The sequence below is a fragment of the Cygnus atratus genome, chromosome 1 (assembly GCF_013377495.2).
Source record: "Cygnus atratus isolate AKBS03 ecotype Queensland, Australia chromosome 1, CAtr_DNAZoo_HiC_assembly, whole genome shotgun sequence".
Classification (NCBI taxonomy): Eukaryota; Metazoa; Chordata; class Aves; order Anseriformes; family Anatidae; genus Cygnus; species Cygnus atratus.
The window spans coordinates 10,335,407-10,352,657 of NC_066362.1; the positions used below are offsets into that span (position 1 = coordinate 10,335,407).

The 17,251-nt window shown below is 36.4% G+C and overlaps 1 protein-coding gene across 1 annotated transcript in view; it reads left to right on the forward strand.

Moving 5' to 3' along the window:
• Positions 1–17,251, forward strand: part of CACNA2D1 (calcium voltage-gated channel auxiliary subunit alpha2delta 1) — a 404,847-nt gene that overhangs the window by 42,678 nt on the left and 344,918 nt on the right. The window contains exon 2 of the mRNA XM_035549547.2: positions 17,017–17,098. Within this exon, the coding sequence (XP_035405440.1) occupies positions 17,017–17,098 (82 nt within the window). The remainder of the gene's footprint in view (positions 1–17,016; positions 17,099–17,251) is intronic.

Consider the following 17,251-nt stretch of genomic DNA (forward strand, 5'->3'; position numbering starts at 1 on the left):
AGAGAGCTAGGTTGACAATTTATTTCAGGAATGTTTTTTATTATTATTTTTTTCCCAAAACAAAAATGGGCATTTAGACACTTGTGAAAGCTCCTGTACTATTTACCCCATGATATAGTCCTTGGTACAGCTCAGAACCCCTAAGTCAGGCTTTGTACTTATCCTTGTACTAGGAAGACATTCAGGGACTTAATTTATACTCCCAAGAACTAAGCACTGTGTAAAGCTATGGTAAGGATATAGTCTCTATCTGTAGAGTTAATCATGTAGCAGAACACTAAAGGTGTACAAGTTAAACAAGCTACTCATAATTAGTGCCAGATAAACGTACTCTGCCTGTCTGCACACAAAGCACCTGCCTGTTACTGCTGCTTAACTTTCAGGCAACAAAATCAATGAAAGGGTTTGTTGCTGTCACTGCTTCCTGAAGCTGAACTTCATGTCTGTTGCCAGCTTTCTCAAATAACCCAGATAAAACCAAGGTAAATTAAAATGATTCTGAATATTACATTTAAGCATAAATACATTTTAAACCACATTCTTGTATATGAGGCCTGATCCATTATTTCCTTTAGATGCCTCTTAAATCAAAGAGAGATTTGTGGAAATGATTGAGGGAGGAAAAGACTATTTATATTCATAGAAGACTGAACTCAATGGAACTGGCACAGGGAGATGGCTCACAGGGTCTTGATCAGGTTGTGATCCATTTCAAATCACCCTTGAGCATCCAGTCCTGTTTGCATCCCATCTGCTATGTTCATCTAAAATAATGCCTGTAATCCAAGCAGAAAGAAAATCTAGAACCTTCCAATGTACCTCTGAAGCGTTAATCAATACCTAGGATGTAAGACATGACAATGGGACAGGCACTGGTTTTAAAGGTGGCTTCATGTTTGCAGCATAACAAGTCAGTTTGTGCTTGGAGTAGACTGTGACCTTTATTCAGTGTAATCTAACTAGAATCTTTCACAAAATTTGTCTAGTGGGTTAGTGCTGGTTGAAGGCAATTTTATTTGACTTTCACATGTTGTGTAAGGTGCTTCATTTACTACCACTTCAATAGAAATACCTCTCTGTGAGGGACTATTTTGAAATAAGCAAATGGAACACACCTTATCGTGCTGTGAAGTTTATTTTAGCATGTATGCAGAAGAACAGGAAAAAAGAGAACTATTTCTCTATTTCTTTTCCTACTCATTCTTTTTTTTTTTTTTTTCTTTTTTCTCTTTTTGGCAGCAATTATATTGACCAAAAAATCTTTCTTTCTTCTGGCTCCCAGTCAGCAGTGGACTCATTGCATTAAATGGGACTAAATGGGACTGTTTAAGACAGTCCTAGCGTAGACGTACTGGGGAAGAGAGAGCTGTCTGATGAGTGTTAGGTCTGAAGTACAAACAGCATACATACGCAAAGCAGTTTGCAATCTGAGCACAGAGCTTTTCCTGTAGTGTTTTAATATGTTGGAATCAGACAAAAATAAGAGAAAATTATGAAAGTTATGCTTATGAAGTATAAAATTGTACAGATTGCAATACAGTGAGTATGGCTCTACTATTTCAGAGCTATCTTAATGGTGAACATGAGAACACAGTTGTGCTAATGTTTTTGCCTTCCCTTCTGTCTAGGGAATGTTACATATTCAGAGACGTCAAGGCATTCAGTGTAACCTTGGAATCTGGTATGTTGTCACAGCAAAATTGTATTACAGTCATGACAATGAAGAGAAATGCAGAAACTGCACCCAATTTAAAAGGCTCTTTCATCTTTCCTCAATGATATTGATGGCCTTTCTACTGAGCAATCTGGAAATTCTGTAGGGTAGCATTTTGTAAATAAAATTAAAGAAAAAAAATGAAATATTTTCATTCATGGAGATTTGTCTAAACTAAGCAATTCATTTATTTTAGTTTACATTCTTTCACTGTAAGACCAGTCTCTTCATTCCCAATTTCAGCCTCTGCTAAGTATTGCTCTCTTCTACTATTAACACTCATCCAGGCCTAAATAAATGCAGCATGATCTTCCAGAGTTGACATTTTCCCTGCTTGCGAGGCTCTTTCTTATTTCCCTCTTTTTTTGTTGCTTGAATGTGTCATATCTGTGCCTTTTAAATGTCGTCAGTCACCTCTGCTAGCCCAGGCTGGATCCAGGGTGCAGGGAGGTAGCCTGAGGTGGGGAGAGGCTGGCCTTGTTTGCATGGTCAGATTCAAATTACCATTGCTGCTTCTGTTTGAATACCTTTCTCTCTCTCTCTCTGTTTAAGGAAATCAATCCTTTCTTAGATCACTCTCAGTGAATCCGCAATTTTATGTTAAACTGTTGGCAGTGCACTCCCTTCAGAACAGTTATCAACACTGATCTGGATTAATAATTTTAAAAATTAATTATTATTTATGATTGTGACTTAAAAACTCAGTACATTATACTGGGAAATGGAAATGGAGAATATTGCTGGAAAACAAAATGGAATGCACTCTTGTGATTTATCTGTTTTGCGTAACGCAGAGGAATTACTTTAGCAATTGACTTTTTTTTTTTTATTTTCTTTGCTCACTGTAATGACTGCTAAAGATACTGATTTAATCAACCAACCATGCAAGTGCAATGATTGTGAATCAGATCGTTGTGAAGCAAACAAATGTTTCACAGTAAATTGCCAAGGGATACCAGCTACTCTGCTCTGTTTTTACTCAAATAGATTGTCTTTTAAGCAGCTGCCTCATAAAAAGTCTTCGCTATATATGGACCTTTAATCAAAATGTCACTAAAGCCTGCATTCTGGTATGCTTCATTTGAAACACATCCAATGCTCTTATTTATTAAATTGTCCAGTGTCGATTGCAGCCACCATTAACCCTAGTAAGCAAAGATGGATGAGGGAATGACAAAAAGCTTGTGTCAGAGTTGAGATCAGTTGCCTGTGTGTGATGTCTTGATCTATTTGTACATCTCTCTTGGGGACCATCGGGCAATTAAGTTCACCCGTTTCAAACACAGCCCTTTCTGTGCACTCTGATTTGATAGGAGAATGGGTAATTCCTGGAAATGACTACTACATCTGTTCAATTATATTGTGTTGTATTGTTGGTTAATTAGAGAATGTGTTGAAATTGGGGAAGGGGACAAGTGGAAGAGGGGAGGGTTGGCTTCTGAGTAAATGTCAGACACTCTTCTGTAATAGCCTGTCTTCCTAATGTGCATTGAATACACTGACAAGTACTGTGGCCTCCTGACCTTAGAGCATTTACCCCAGCCTGAGAAAGGAGAGCAAAGCCTCTTTGAGAAGGCATTGTTTTAAAGCTGAGTTACATTTAATGTCATTCTTGTTCAGCTTTGCTGTGAACTGACCCTTACAGCCCTTTGGCCCCGTGCAAACAGTTGGAAGCCATTTCTGTGCCTGAGCTTTCTGAATCAAACACATCACCCAGGCTTTCAAAAGTGAAGCCCAAACATTGTGAGCACGTACTCTTTTGCTTCTAAGGTTCATATGAGTTATTTGTTATCTGTAAGAATTCTTTTTCTTTTAAGGAATGAAGCTGAGACTTTCATATCATTACAATAATGACATATAGTATTATCTTTCAATCTCCAGCTTCTGCAGATTTAAGAAAAATACTGTCTGTCACTATTGGAGGACTACAACAAAAATATGAGATCTGCAAAGCTGTGCATGACTGAACTAGCCTGTGAAGCCTGACACTAGCCATTTCAAAAGGTTAATTTTGTAATGCGAAAGACTGAAATATGGTTTTAGTTGCTTCTGGTTCTTTACAGAGTTATTGCATTTATTTATTTATTTTCCCAGTAGTTTACAACTAGCAATTCTGATATACAATTGGTCTGTCCAGCACCCTGGAAAAACTTAGTCATGGTTTTATTATATCTAAGGTTCATCTGCACCAGCTTGTACAAATGCTGCCCTGATCCAAACAGGAGACCTCACCTCCCCTAGGCTGATTAACATACAAAGAGTTTACGGCTTTGGATCTCATATTGTAATGGACAGTTCTCAAAACTGTTTTCAAGACAGAAGAGTGCTGTGTGTCTGGGAACAGACTGATAACCTCCTGAACAGGATGAAAAGAATGCATTGATTATTTTCTCTTAAACTATTATCCTTTTCAAATAGCCATTTGCATCCCAGGAACCACAACATGCCAGCTGCGCCTTTAGCAAAAACTCAGTGTAATTCAGAGCGACTTTGTGAAATGGAAAGAATTTAAAGGCTGCATGCATGGCTATTGCTAATTTTGATGCTAATTTCTGTAGAAAATTAATATTCTATGCCACAGTCTTCTGCTTGTACAATAATCTCTGCTTTGCCTCTTTTGCATCTTTTGTCATGATATTTTATTTTTTGTTTTAAATGGCAGCACTAAACGCAGATAGTGGTTATCTTTCAGAAGATGGAGTCTATTTAGGTCCTTCCAAAACAATGCCTCTTTATTACTGTAAATGTTGTTACTATACATGCCACAGTAGTGGCATGTTAGGGAGGTGACAGCTTTGCACATTGGAAGTCAGGCTTTGAAAGGAAGAATATATTTGCAAATGAAACAGCTGATTAATTTGGATGTACTGTTTTCAAGTAAAATTCTTTGGAGTACATTTTGCAACAAAGATTTCTTAAAGTATGTAATAATTTGAAAAAAACATCATTACAAGAAATGTAGCATTCCATTGAAGTAGTACAGTTGGAGTCAGTTCTTTTGTGTGTGTGTGTGTGTGTTAGACTACATGGGTTCATCAAAAGGTGGCATTCTGCCATCTGATATAATAGATGTTTTATTTATGAATCCTTGTCATTATTAAACGAGAGATCAACATCACTGAAAACTGCGTTTTAAAGGAGGCTATAAAATTTGAAGCTTGGTATTGAACAGCTTATAGCTGTATAGTACAAAACCTGCACTTTTGTTGCCAATGTTTGTTGCTTTTTAGTGCTTAAGTGATCATGGAATATTTTTAAAGTTTCATATTAAATGAGCATTATAAAAACATACAATTTTAATAATCATAATTTCATACAGAGTTATTAGAAAGATTCTCCCTATACAATCAAGCCCCATCTTCCAGAGAACATAAAAACTTGCTTATCCTTTAAGCATCCTTCTATTTCTATGTTTAACTTTTGCATTTAGGCAAGTGGCAAAATCAAAAAAAGGCAGACTTGCTGTGCAGGATCTGAGTGCAGTTCAGCTGGGTACTTAAATTATGTGACTACTGCCACTTGCATAGGAGGAATTATTCATCTGCTCATGTACCTTGCTGCAGCATCTGTAACATCTGATTTGCTGGTGCTGGTGTCAGTCCTGTGTAGTAGACTTCATGCTGCTACAAGCAAAACTCACATCAGACACTCAAATAAAGATATAGAGCTGAGCTGATACAATGTCATTGGCTTGGCTGCAGTTATCTAGTGCATTGTATGGGAGGTGAAGTATTTAAATACCCTTTCCAACCCCCTGCCCCCGTCGTCCCCGTCCCCCCCCCCCCCCCAGAAAAAAAATAAAAAAAAAAAAGGGTCCTGATTTATGTTAAGTTCCCTGAAAGACAGGGAGATACAGTTTTAAGAACTTGTTCATGTGCTGCTGAAATCAAGAGAAGTTTTGTTGTTCGCTACTTCAGACGTACCACTGTGGACAAAATGAGATGGACATTTGGTCATTTCTGTGAACACTTATACTAACTAGCATTTCTGTTAAATATGTTTGTTCAATGCTGCATATATAGCTATTCACATATTCAATTCAAACCTAAACAAAAAAAGTTATTTTGTATGCATTCAATGATAGATAAGCTGGAAAAAAAAAAAAAAAGCGCTAACCTCTTTTATTTTTTATCTGAATTATTGTATATATTTCAAATTGTTTTAGAAAGTTTGTTTCAGTCTCAGGTCTGATCCTGCAGCTCTTTGTCAGTTTGGGGCAGGCTTCGAATTCAGCCTTGTTGGGTCACCTCCTTGTACAGCAGTATGATGCTGCTGCATTATGCAGACATTATGTAGTCTCTGTTTTCACATAGTTTTACCTAGATACTATGTTTTTTTCAGGTATATTATGTGAAGGTAAATTTGTTACCACAAACAGCTAGTCAAACTAATTGCATGTTTTAAGGGGATAAATGTGTGTGCTATTGTTATTGTGGTTGTCTCTGCTGTTTATTCACACTTCCAGTCCATATGTGTAGCTTCTGCACTGTAGATGCATGAAAGCTAGGTATTGCTATGGTAGTGCACAAGTGATGATATTTTCAGATGAAATTCTCACTGAGTTGGAGCTGGTGCATGTATCTGTGGATGCACAGTCATAAGTAAGTTCCCGAACACATTCCTGATTTGTATGAACCTCTTTCTTTTTTCCTTTAATCTCTTCTATACTGTTATCCAATCTGCCATATTGCAATTTACTTACGCTTTTTTTTTTTTTTTTTTTTTCCAGGGCTAAAATGTAATGCTTATTAGTTTGGGGAAAAAATCATTTTAATACAAATTACAGTTAAAGTGTGACTGTGATATGTTAAGCACAACTGATAAAATCATTTTTTTTGCCTGAAATGCTTTGGAAAAATTGTGCAGTTAGCACTTTGTAAAGTTCCATTACACTGAGGTTTATTTTTCAATCATGGTTTTCAAGACATGCTTTTTTTATTCCCCATTTATAGGCATTATACCATTATTAGGGTTAATGTATAATATAAAACACTGAAAAAACACCAACTTTTATGTATTACTTTGCTTAGGGAGCAGGTTCTAATCCAGGTTCCATTGATACAATACTGGAATAATGTGAAATTCAGTTTTAGTCTCCTTTTCACTAAAGCGTGATTGATTTTAAGGGAGTATCTGTGTTTGTAGTAGAGTGATAAACTTAGTCTGGACTGAACTGTATGCTCTTTAAATACTAGGTACCAGAGCTGAAGCAAAGATAGGATAAGAGTCATCTTTGGTGTTGTTCTGGGGGAACTCTGGTGAGGGCAGATACACCTGTTTCTCTCTGGTAGCAGCTTCTCTGATACAGATCTCCAGGAGATCTACATGGTTAGGCCATACGTAGAGCTTTGGAATTTAAAAGAAGATGTTTGTGTTTCATCTAGCACAGATTAGAAACAAATTAGGGATTCTTCATTTTGAATGTATGTTTCTGAGCTACAGAAATGGTAACTAGATTTTGAGTGTTTATGTTTTTAATGCTAATCAATAAATGGTATATCTGATTGTAAAAGCCTTTAATGAAATACATCTGAGGACTAATGATAGTTATTTAAGTTATAAATGAATGTCTTCTCTGTTAAACTGTTTTAGCACTATAATCTTTGATAATTAAAACATAATCATTTTAAGGAGTTTTTATTTATTTTTTATTTTTACAGCTTACAGTAATTTTGCAGCTGATTGTACTTGTCAGGCTTAACATTAAAGATTGAGTTTAAATTATTAAATGATATTTTGTGCAACAGTAATTTCCATTAGAGGATATTTTTCATGTTATTTGCTAGGTAGCTTTAGACTCCAAAAGAACACTTTTGGCAAAGTAAAGAGAAATATTTGTGGAGCAGAAGGTGTAATTATGACCATGAGTGGCTAAACACCTGTCAGACACTTGGTTTAGGCTGAACCAGCTTACAAAATAATATGACCATGCCCTGATGATGGCTCTTTAAAATGAGAACCTCATTTACGGAATTACTTGGTCATTCCCATTTAACATCTGTGTGCTTTGGGGTTTCTACAACCCACTTATTAAATGGGAAATGCATTCTACCACCCACTTATAAAAATGGGAGGAGATTCTGCTTTTCTTGGCACTTGGGCAAACACCGGGCAGATCCATGTGCCACTCATAGTTGACCATTTCCATCCCTGAACCTGCCACTGGGTTTGAACATGAAAGAAGAAAACCATTGCTTAGGACATAGGCGGTCACTGAGACGCGAGTTCTGTCCTTTGCTTGCCATGAGCATCGTCCTAGAAGTGAGTGGTGGAACTTAGATCTGCTGAGCTGGGGCTAAATCAGGGGGCTGCTTTTTCTGCTTCTGTCTGTATAAATGCTGCTTCAGTAGGTTCTTAGTGCCCCATTTATTAGGGGTGTTCCTTGGAAGGACAGCAGTTTAGTGAGTGCACCTGAGTGCTTGTTCTATGAAGTCTATGATGGAGAGGAACCACGTTTATGTATGAGAAAGTGTTTGGAAAAAAATGGAAATTTTGTATAGCTTCTGTGACATGGATGGCTTAAACATGGAATAAGAGCTTAAAAATCCCAAGTCTAAATATTAAGACATCTGCTACTAAAACTCAAATATAGAATGAAGAGCTTGCTGTCTACATTGACTCTGTCTACATTATGACACAGATATTATGTCTCATTCCCCAAATGTTTTAGTTTGAGAAACGTAAGATAATTATTTCAAGCAAAATTTTTACATTTTGAAATGAAGAAAGAACAAGAGGGTCTCTTAGGCCTTGGCTATAGGGGCTGTTTCCTATCTGGAAAGGCTTTCCAAACTGCATGGACAGATGCTCGTCACATTTGGGCTGGTAAGACAGTCAAAGAGGGCAAAGGAACAAAGTACTATTTTTTCTTCTTGCCAATGAAGGAAATATTTTTGCCTATGGAGTAGATGATGCATTTTGTGCATCCATTTTTATGTAAAGACAGAGCATATCTTCCCCACTTTCCCTGCTCTGCACAGTAGTTAAATGTCGTGACTTAATCTGTACTTTGTTTTTATTATGGAAAAGTTCTTCCAAACATTTATATAATATTTTGTGATATATTTTTCAACACATAGCTGACGGTGGATATATATGCCTGTATCATCATTATAATAAAATAAAGTGGGATCTGCAACGCTTGCAGCACAAGCCCCTTAAATTTGTGAACTCTTAACTTCTTTGTGAGTTGCTATACACTATATATAATATTTATATTATAATTCTATGGTATCATTCTATCACATAGTCTATTAGCATATTTCCAAGCAACAGAAGGAAGATTGTTGGAGGAATGTACGCAACCGGAGGGGTTCACAATAGCTGTAGAGGTTATACAATGAGGTGAGAATATCTCTGAATGATGAATTTAAATTGCCTCCACTCTGTAGATCTAATTGGATTGTTACAAATCCTGTAGTAAAATCTAGAAGATTCACATATTCTTATACTGACTACTTTGCCTTAATTTGCTTTTGTATCACATCCAAATTATATAACCCCCTTTTACTTATTTCTGGCTACTCAGTGGGGATTTGAGTACCATCACTTTATCAAGAGCTTAATCTGATAACCATGGGATTTGAGTGATCTTTGCATCAGTCTCTGCATACCTAACCTCTTCTTTCCTTGACTTATAATCAATGGGATTTTAGGACACTACTTCATTTTTTTTGGTATTTCATAAAACTTGCCTTTATTACTCTTTCCAGAGTCTGGTTCTCTGTAAATCTATCCTTCCACCCACATATCTGAAATGCTGTACTGTCAGCTTAATAGGTCATCAAAATATATAGTGGTATTAAAACTCAGTAGTTTTGCAGTAGGAGGTATAAATGCAGCAACATGGGTAATTTCTGTGTAGAAGGTTAGTAATTCCATCATAGCATAGTTTCTTCTTTCACATGCCTTCTATCAATTACGATAAGAGTTTGTTTGCCCTTTAGTGTTGCCTAAGAGGGGCAAAGAATGGTTGAAAATACTGCTTTTACAATAATTTTGTAGACTTTCCCCTCTCCTCCACTGTCAGGAAATCTTCTAAAAAGCTTCTGATTCTGAAAATGAAGGATTTTCTGAGCAAGAAAATAAAGTGTGGAGTTGCTTGTAAAAATATAGCAAGGCTTGCTGTCTCACTCTTTCTGAGTCTAATCTCATCTATCTTCATTTTTCAAGCATTACTTTTCCAATAGTGGTACTTTTTTGTATAAACTAAGAAATACTGAACTATTGTGGAAAAAAATAATCTTCCTCTTGCCACTTAAATCTTTCATTATTCTAATTGTTGTTACTTTTGCATGCAAGAGCTCTTGAGAAACTTGAACAAAATGTAAGCTTAACTGAGGAGAGCTGAATGCAGATCTCCAACATATCACATGACTTAAACTGGCAGAGTTAAGGTCCGCACATGCCCCTTTAGGTTGTAAGAGAGTATCCAAGCAGAAGTCAGAAGAAGGCCTTAAATTAGGGTGAATAGTCTACAGAGCTATGGTATGTAATTACATGAATCTACTTTCCTTGAAGTCAGCAGAAAGGAATTGCATCAGCTTCAGGAGGAAAAGGTGTTAGCCCGGCTGTTCTACATGTACCTCTCTTGTTTTCTTGTACTCTTGCAATTGAGCAGTACTCTGTTCTGCAAGTTTGGCATACAAGTTTAACATAAAATAGATTTTTAATGAAGTTAAAAGAAAGATTTCTTAGGTTGGCACCTGCTATATTAAGTTTTACTTGGAACATGAGTGAGGGGCACCAGCAAAAATCCTTTGACTTTACTGAAAAAAAAATATATATATAAAGAGGAAGAAAGGATTTCTGTGTTGTCAAAATAGCTGTTATGCTAGGTTGGATAATACTGTAATGTGGATGGATGGCTCTGTAGTGTTCTGGCTGTTTCTTCATCAATCTGATCACAGCCCAGGCAGCAGCAGCAGGGTACCTCCTAATTCCGCAGTAAATGACCCATATCTGTTTGTCTTTAGTCAGATTATTCCCTTAATTATTCACATCACTTAGAAGCTTTGGTGGAAAGGCATGTGGGCTCTCCTGTTGTCCTGTCATTGCCTGATATGGGGAAAACCTGTGTGTAGGAGAATGGGGTTAAAATCAATTGTTCTGAAAATTGTAATCACCTTTCAGTGGAACATCCATTGCAACGTTCATGCCAAACCAATAGCGATAGGAACAAACTAACCTTTTGTACAGGCTTTCTGTTGTTACCCTTTGCAGAAAAATGACTGCTGCTTCTTTAAGTCATGAGACCTCATGTTTGCTGTGACAGCTTTCCAATTGTTAAATAAACTCTGATCATGAGCAGCTGTCAGGCAGATATTGCACTACAGGCTTCAGTTGAAAGGAGTACCAGACAAGCATTTCAGTGCCTAGAGGCTCCTGTTACGTTTTTTCTTTTTCTTTTCTTTTTTTTTTTTTTTTTTTAAAAAGGACATGTTTTAAAATGCAATGAGATAATACGATTCCCTTAAAAAAAAAAAAGTTTTATTGTAAATGTTCTGCTAAATTTTCCCATTAAAGTTTTGGGATTGTTTGGGATTGTTTCCAGTTCAGGAGCATGGACTATCTAAAATGTATGCTGCAAAGACACTTTTGTGTGGTGGCGAGGTGGGAGAAATGAGATGCAGATGTTAGACCCTAAGGTAGTACTTATAATGTTACTTAAGTTCTTGTTGGAAGGAGAGGGTAATGACATAAAGCATCCTCAGAAATCTAGAATGCCATTTGACTATTTATATTTCTGACAGTAATCTAGAAAAATCCTTCCTAAGTTATTAATCTTTATGTTGGACCCTGCTGTTGTCCAGGCAAGTAAGAAAAAGACAATTTCCACTACAAAAAGTCCACTAGATGAAGATAAATATATGATAAAAAAGTCTTTTAAGGTAAATGCACAGTCAGGATTGGAAGAAGCGTTCTTATTTATGTTCAAGTTATAGATGGGGAGGGAAATTGTTATTAAATTGGATTGAAGGTGGACTTCTTCCTATTCCATCTAAACTGATGCTATCTAGTGTAACCTTCCTAAAAATCAAGCATGTAGCCTAGCTGTATTGGGGGTCCTGGACCAGGAATCCAAGGTGTCTGGAGTTCTAACAGGGGCAATGGGGCAGCTCTGGAGGTCCCTTTCTTCACTGACTGTAGCAGAAACCTTGTTCAAAACAAAAGAAAAATAAAAAAGGGAGAAAAGTAACACCAGTCTAGGCAGCTAACTTCTAAACAGGATGAATCCTGAGCTAACTGTGGAAGCAGGAAGTCTACAGGATATATAAGAAGATTTTATTGAAAAATAAAATATATATTTGCATTTTATATATATATATATATATCTGCATATATATATAATGAAAGAGGAAAACATTCCATATTTCATTTTCAAGTAATAGAAATATTAAGTAATAATAAGTAATTCATGTTTTGAAAAGTAACTTCCACCAGTAACTCAAAGTTAACTAACTAATTAACGTATTTTCTCACCATTCTAGCTTTCTTCAGGGACAGAGGGGAAAATATCCAGTAAAAAACAAAGCAATGGGAAATGAAAAAAGTCAATTTAAAAATCAATCCTCCCTGAGTTTTTCTATCGACCCTTCTTAGAAATAACACCCAGAATTTTTATAACTGAAATGGATCATAAAAAATCTCAGTGTGTTCAATTATTTATTTTATGCTTTTGAAAATGTTTTTGGGTAATGCATTTCACTTTTTCACCTTTTGTATACCTCATTCTTTCACACAGAAAAACTGAAAACATAAAAAAATGGTAGACAATATCTTTTTTATTATTATTATTATTATTTATCTTGTGTTTATGAGTTGATACTGTTCTACAGATACATGTGATGGGCTTAAAACTGTGCTAAACAAAATGCATCATAAAAGATGATTTCTATTAACATACTGATAACATAGCTGATTTCTATTTTATACAAAACTAAATGTTTATATAATATAAGGGCTTTGTGAGATTTCAACCAGGAAATTAATTTATTTTATATTGTACTCTGGAAAGAAAAGTATGGAAAATAAGATTTAGGAATATTAGCACAATGATGGAATCAGTTATAACAGTCGATGAAAATGTAATCAGTCCCTAAATCCTGATATATATCACTTTCATGTTACCATGTTAGAGAGGTAGAATGTGAATAAGTAAAGAAATAAGACAGTAAGAGTATTCTTGGTGATACGATGCAAGGGGAAAAACAACTACAGACTGTTGACTCATTGCACCTGTAGCCTTTGTTGAACCTACACAGAAAAGCATCAGCATTAAATTGACAGGGTAGTCTCTTTATCTGGGTTGGAGATAGGTAGCAAACTGACTAAATGGTACAGCAGACGTTCACCAAAGAAAGGGAAAATAGCCTAGAGATTGGTCAAATCACTGGTGTAAAAGGTAGGTAGGAGCAAATAAGTACTCCATGTCTGAAGCAGGTTGTTATGTCTGCTAGTTGTGTCTAGGCTAGCTCTCATTTTAAAATTTCTCATTCTTGTCACTGGCATGTTCCACTAGCACATAACAACTCTGAGGGTGGGTTCAGACATGGACATTTTGCTACCATGTTCTTAAACCTTGATAGCCCCACAAATAATAAGGAACATCAAGTAATAATAATAATAAAAAATAATAATAAATAAAAAAAAGAGAAAAAGCTGTTCAAAAAGCTGTTCTATTATTGTGGATGAAGGGAGCCTTTAGGTACCTTTTAAAACATCCTCTCCATCTGGAGGTTTTTCTGTTAGCATACTTGGACTTGTTGAAGCCCTGCAGCAGAGTTCTGGTGGGGCACTGGAGCTCGCACCTAAGAACAATCTCACTTTTGGGGGTCTCCAGTCTTTTTATGCATTCTGCTAGTGCTCCTTGAATTTCTGAAGATCTGCAAAGAGACTGGGAGAAGCACCGAGCTAAGAAGCAGTTTGAAGCAAACCCTCTTTTCATGTCATGATATGGTAATGACAGATCAGTAAGATTTTCATGCAAGACACTTGTTTAAGCCCTTCTAGTACACTCTCTATAGTTTCCCTTGAAAAGGCTCTATTGCTACTGCTCTTGCTCATATATTAGCAGTTTATTGTTACTAGTCAACTAGGACATGAATGAATTCTTAACAGTTGTTCTAGTACCCATCAGTCCTTTTTAAGTGCCAGTGGACTTGTCCTAGTAAGTATTTTTTTTAAATTCCGTGTTACACATTTTCATTACAATGCTCATAATTCTGTGCATATCTTTTTTCCTCATGGAGAATTAAATATTTTATACAGTGGAAAGCTTCCTGTGAGACTTTAGCACTATTTTACTTAGAAGCATTCATTTTAAAATCTTTTTTTTTTTAGAAGTCTTTTAAAAGTAGTCCCAAATTAGAAAAATACCTGCAAGCTAAAAAACACATTCATACAAATCTAGATAATTACAACCTAAATGAGGTCTCCTCTTGCACTATTGATTTGGTATATGTAGCGGTTTAATGTATATAATATTTTTCCCAAAATTTCAGAATTATAACTTGACATTCTGCCATCTGGGAAAGAAGTCAGTCCACCATTTGCAGGACATAGGAATTACTCCACTTTCAGCTAAGGGAGCAGAAAGGCAAACGTCTGGCTTTGTGATGGGTGGGTTTTGTCATCTGTAAATGTGGAGTGATGCTTTGACACTTGTCAGGGACCATGGAATGAAGCATTAAACACAACGATGAGATACTGTGTGTACAAAAGTATTGTATATAGCAAATATCATGCTAATATAAAGTGTTATAGTGGCAGTCTAAGGGTTGAAGTAATGTGGGTAGCTTAAGCAGGGAGATATTAATCAAAATGTTGCTCTTTTGTTCTGTTTTGTACACTGCCAGCAAAAAGACTTAAATTCTCACACTATGAGCTGTGAATGGATGAGATTATCATTAGTGGCTATAACTGGCAAAAAAAAGTTTTGGAGTATTCTTAGTTACAACACTGAAAATGTCTGGTGCAGTGACAAGATTTTAAAGAACAGACAGTCTTCTGAACAGTTTCTAGCATCTAGGAGCTAAATCAATTAAAATTGCTTAGTGATGAACTACACTAGTGAAATAATTTCAATTATGACTTTTTCTCTCTCTCTCTCTTTTTTTTTTTTTTAAGATGTAATTTTTATGCATCTGATACTCCTAGCATCCAGTTAGAAAACAATGGGAGTGCTGTACAGACAGCTTAAAATCACTGTTCTTTATCCGAAGATTTGAAAGGGAAAAATAAAAGATATGACACAATAGATAAGTGTCAAACAAGCCAAGTGAAGGGCTGGAGACAGAAGATGAAAACAGCAGTATCACAGGCAGAAGCCATGGTTAATGAGAAACCATGGTTACAATTTGCCAGTTGCTTAAGCATTATTTGTAAGGAATGCTGAGTCATAATTATAAGGCTCTCTCCTAGGTTGTATGAAACCAGTGTTCACTTTCTGATATAGATTTTTTGTAAATACCTTGAAGACATTTTGAACTAAACCTTCAAAAAGTTCTTGTTTACTTTGTTAGAATATTTTGCTTGTGGTGTCTCAAAATAAGATTCACGAAAGACTGTGTATTGATTGGGGAGCCACCCAATATTGACTGAGATGGATTTGTCTTATATCTGGCATCTTATATCTGGCATTTTTGTTAATCTCAGTACCCTTCTGTTAGGTGGTTCCCATTCCTACCTGCGCACAGATTATTCTGAGCTGCCAGAAGGTCCTTCATGATAGAAGTCAGCCATGAATCTTCTTTTGCATTTGGATGACTAATCTTTTTCTTCTAAAGCATGATGAAGGATCATTTAATAAAAGTCCCAAGTCACAACTCCATGATACAGTCTGTGACCTTTCAAGATATTGATCGTTGTTTAACACAAAATATATTAATAATGGTGGAAAGAAGGACTAAAACCAATCCTCCATAATCTTTCTTATTCTTCCAAATTTTCCAAGTTGCAGCAAAAATAGTCTCTCTTATTTTTCTCTTTCCTAATTTCATGTATAATCTTTTAAGCAGCCATTCCCAATGTATCACATTAAGACTAGGAAATGGCTAGGAAAAATATAAATATCTGTTCCAGGTTTCAGAGCTGAGAGCAGTAATAATGACAGGCAAGATATGATAGATGAGTTGGAGACCAAATTTTCTGGCTAGGCAAGCTACACCACTTTCTTCTGTTACTGGAATAAGCATAGATCTCACTAGAATACACTTGTGCCATGACTCGTTTCCTGCTACAAAATGTGACATTGCATGTAAACATAAAAACTGTATTGGATCCAATACTTTTCCAAAGAGTCATGTTTACTGCGCTTAGGGAGCCAAGTGTGCACAGCAACAGCAGCCAGGAGCAGGTGCCCCTTGCCAGAACAACTCATGCCACCTATACCTGTGGCCGCCTGTCCTACTTCTTCTTCCTTGGAGTGTCCAGAGAGGGGCTGCAGGCCAGATTTACTCTGTTCTGTCAGCCTGCTTCCAGTTGCTGTTTTTCTCTGCTTATTCTATCTGTTGGCAGAGAGACCTCAAGCCCATCCAGAAAGCTGTTGCTGTGAATGAGCTGTAGGCCAGGCAGGTTGTCCTGGTGGGCAGTGCACAGGCTCTGTTGTGGTGGTCTTTGCTACAGCTAGTAATAGATATGATGGTATGTTTGGTTTACAACAGACTAAGTGTGGGGGCCACAGCAGAAAACTGTATGAGAACATTCATCCTGTACAGGTCATCATGGTTTGGTAGAAGCTCTGTTAGAGGAAATAAAATAAATAATAGGCTCTATCACATTTGGAAACGGACCTCAGTAGCTGTCAGCAAGAGTCTGCTGTAGTGATATGGTAGGGACAGTGTCTGGAGACCACCAGGCATACTCCACCTGCTGAAAAGTAGAAGAAAAAAACACATGGCTTAGATTTTAGACAGTGAAAGAGAACACCATTAGGATGTAGATTGTTTTGGTCTATTACAAGACGATTATTTTTTAGCAAAGAAAACTCACGTATATTTTATATTCAATAATATCAACATATTCTGCCTTTTTTTTTCTTTTCTTGTAATATATAATTAAATGCAAGTTCCTCACATGACTATTGAAAAAGTAAGTTCATGCATAAGAGAGGGAGAAAAGGAAAACAGAGAACATATCTAAAGAAGATTCACAGCTGTATCAGGTGGACTTCAGTGTCAACCTATTACGTGAGATAATAATACCTATTATCTGCCAACCTTTATTTGTATTTGAGATTGTCATAGGTATTTGCCATTGATTTGATTGGACTTCTCTTTCTCTCTTCTTTTTGGTTTCTTTAGGATAAAATCATGGGTAGATAAGATGCAAGAAGACCTCGTAACTTTGGCACGAACTGCAAGTGGAGTGGACCAGCTTGCTGCGGTGAGTTGGAAGACATGCCTTAGAGTGCAATAACAGGAAGAGTGAAATGAATGGTGTGCATCATCTAGGTATTATGATCATTTAATTGTAACATAGTAAAAAGACTCTGGGAAATTAAACTCTGTAGTGTTTCTCTTCTACAGTGCTTACTGA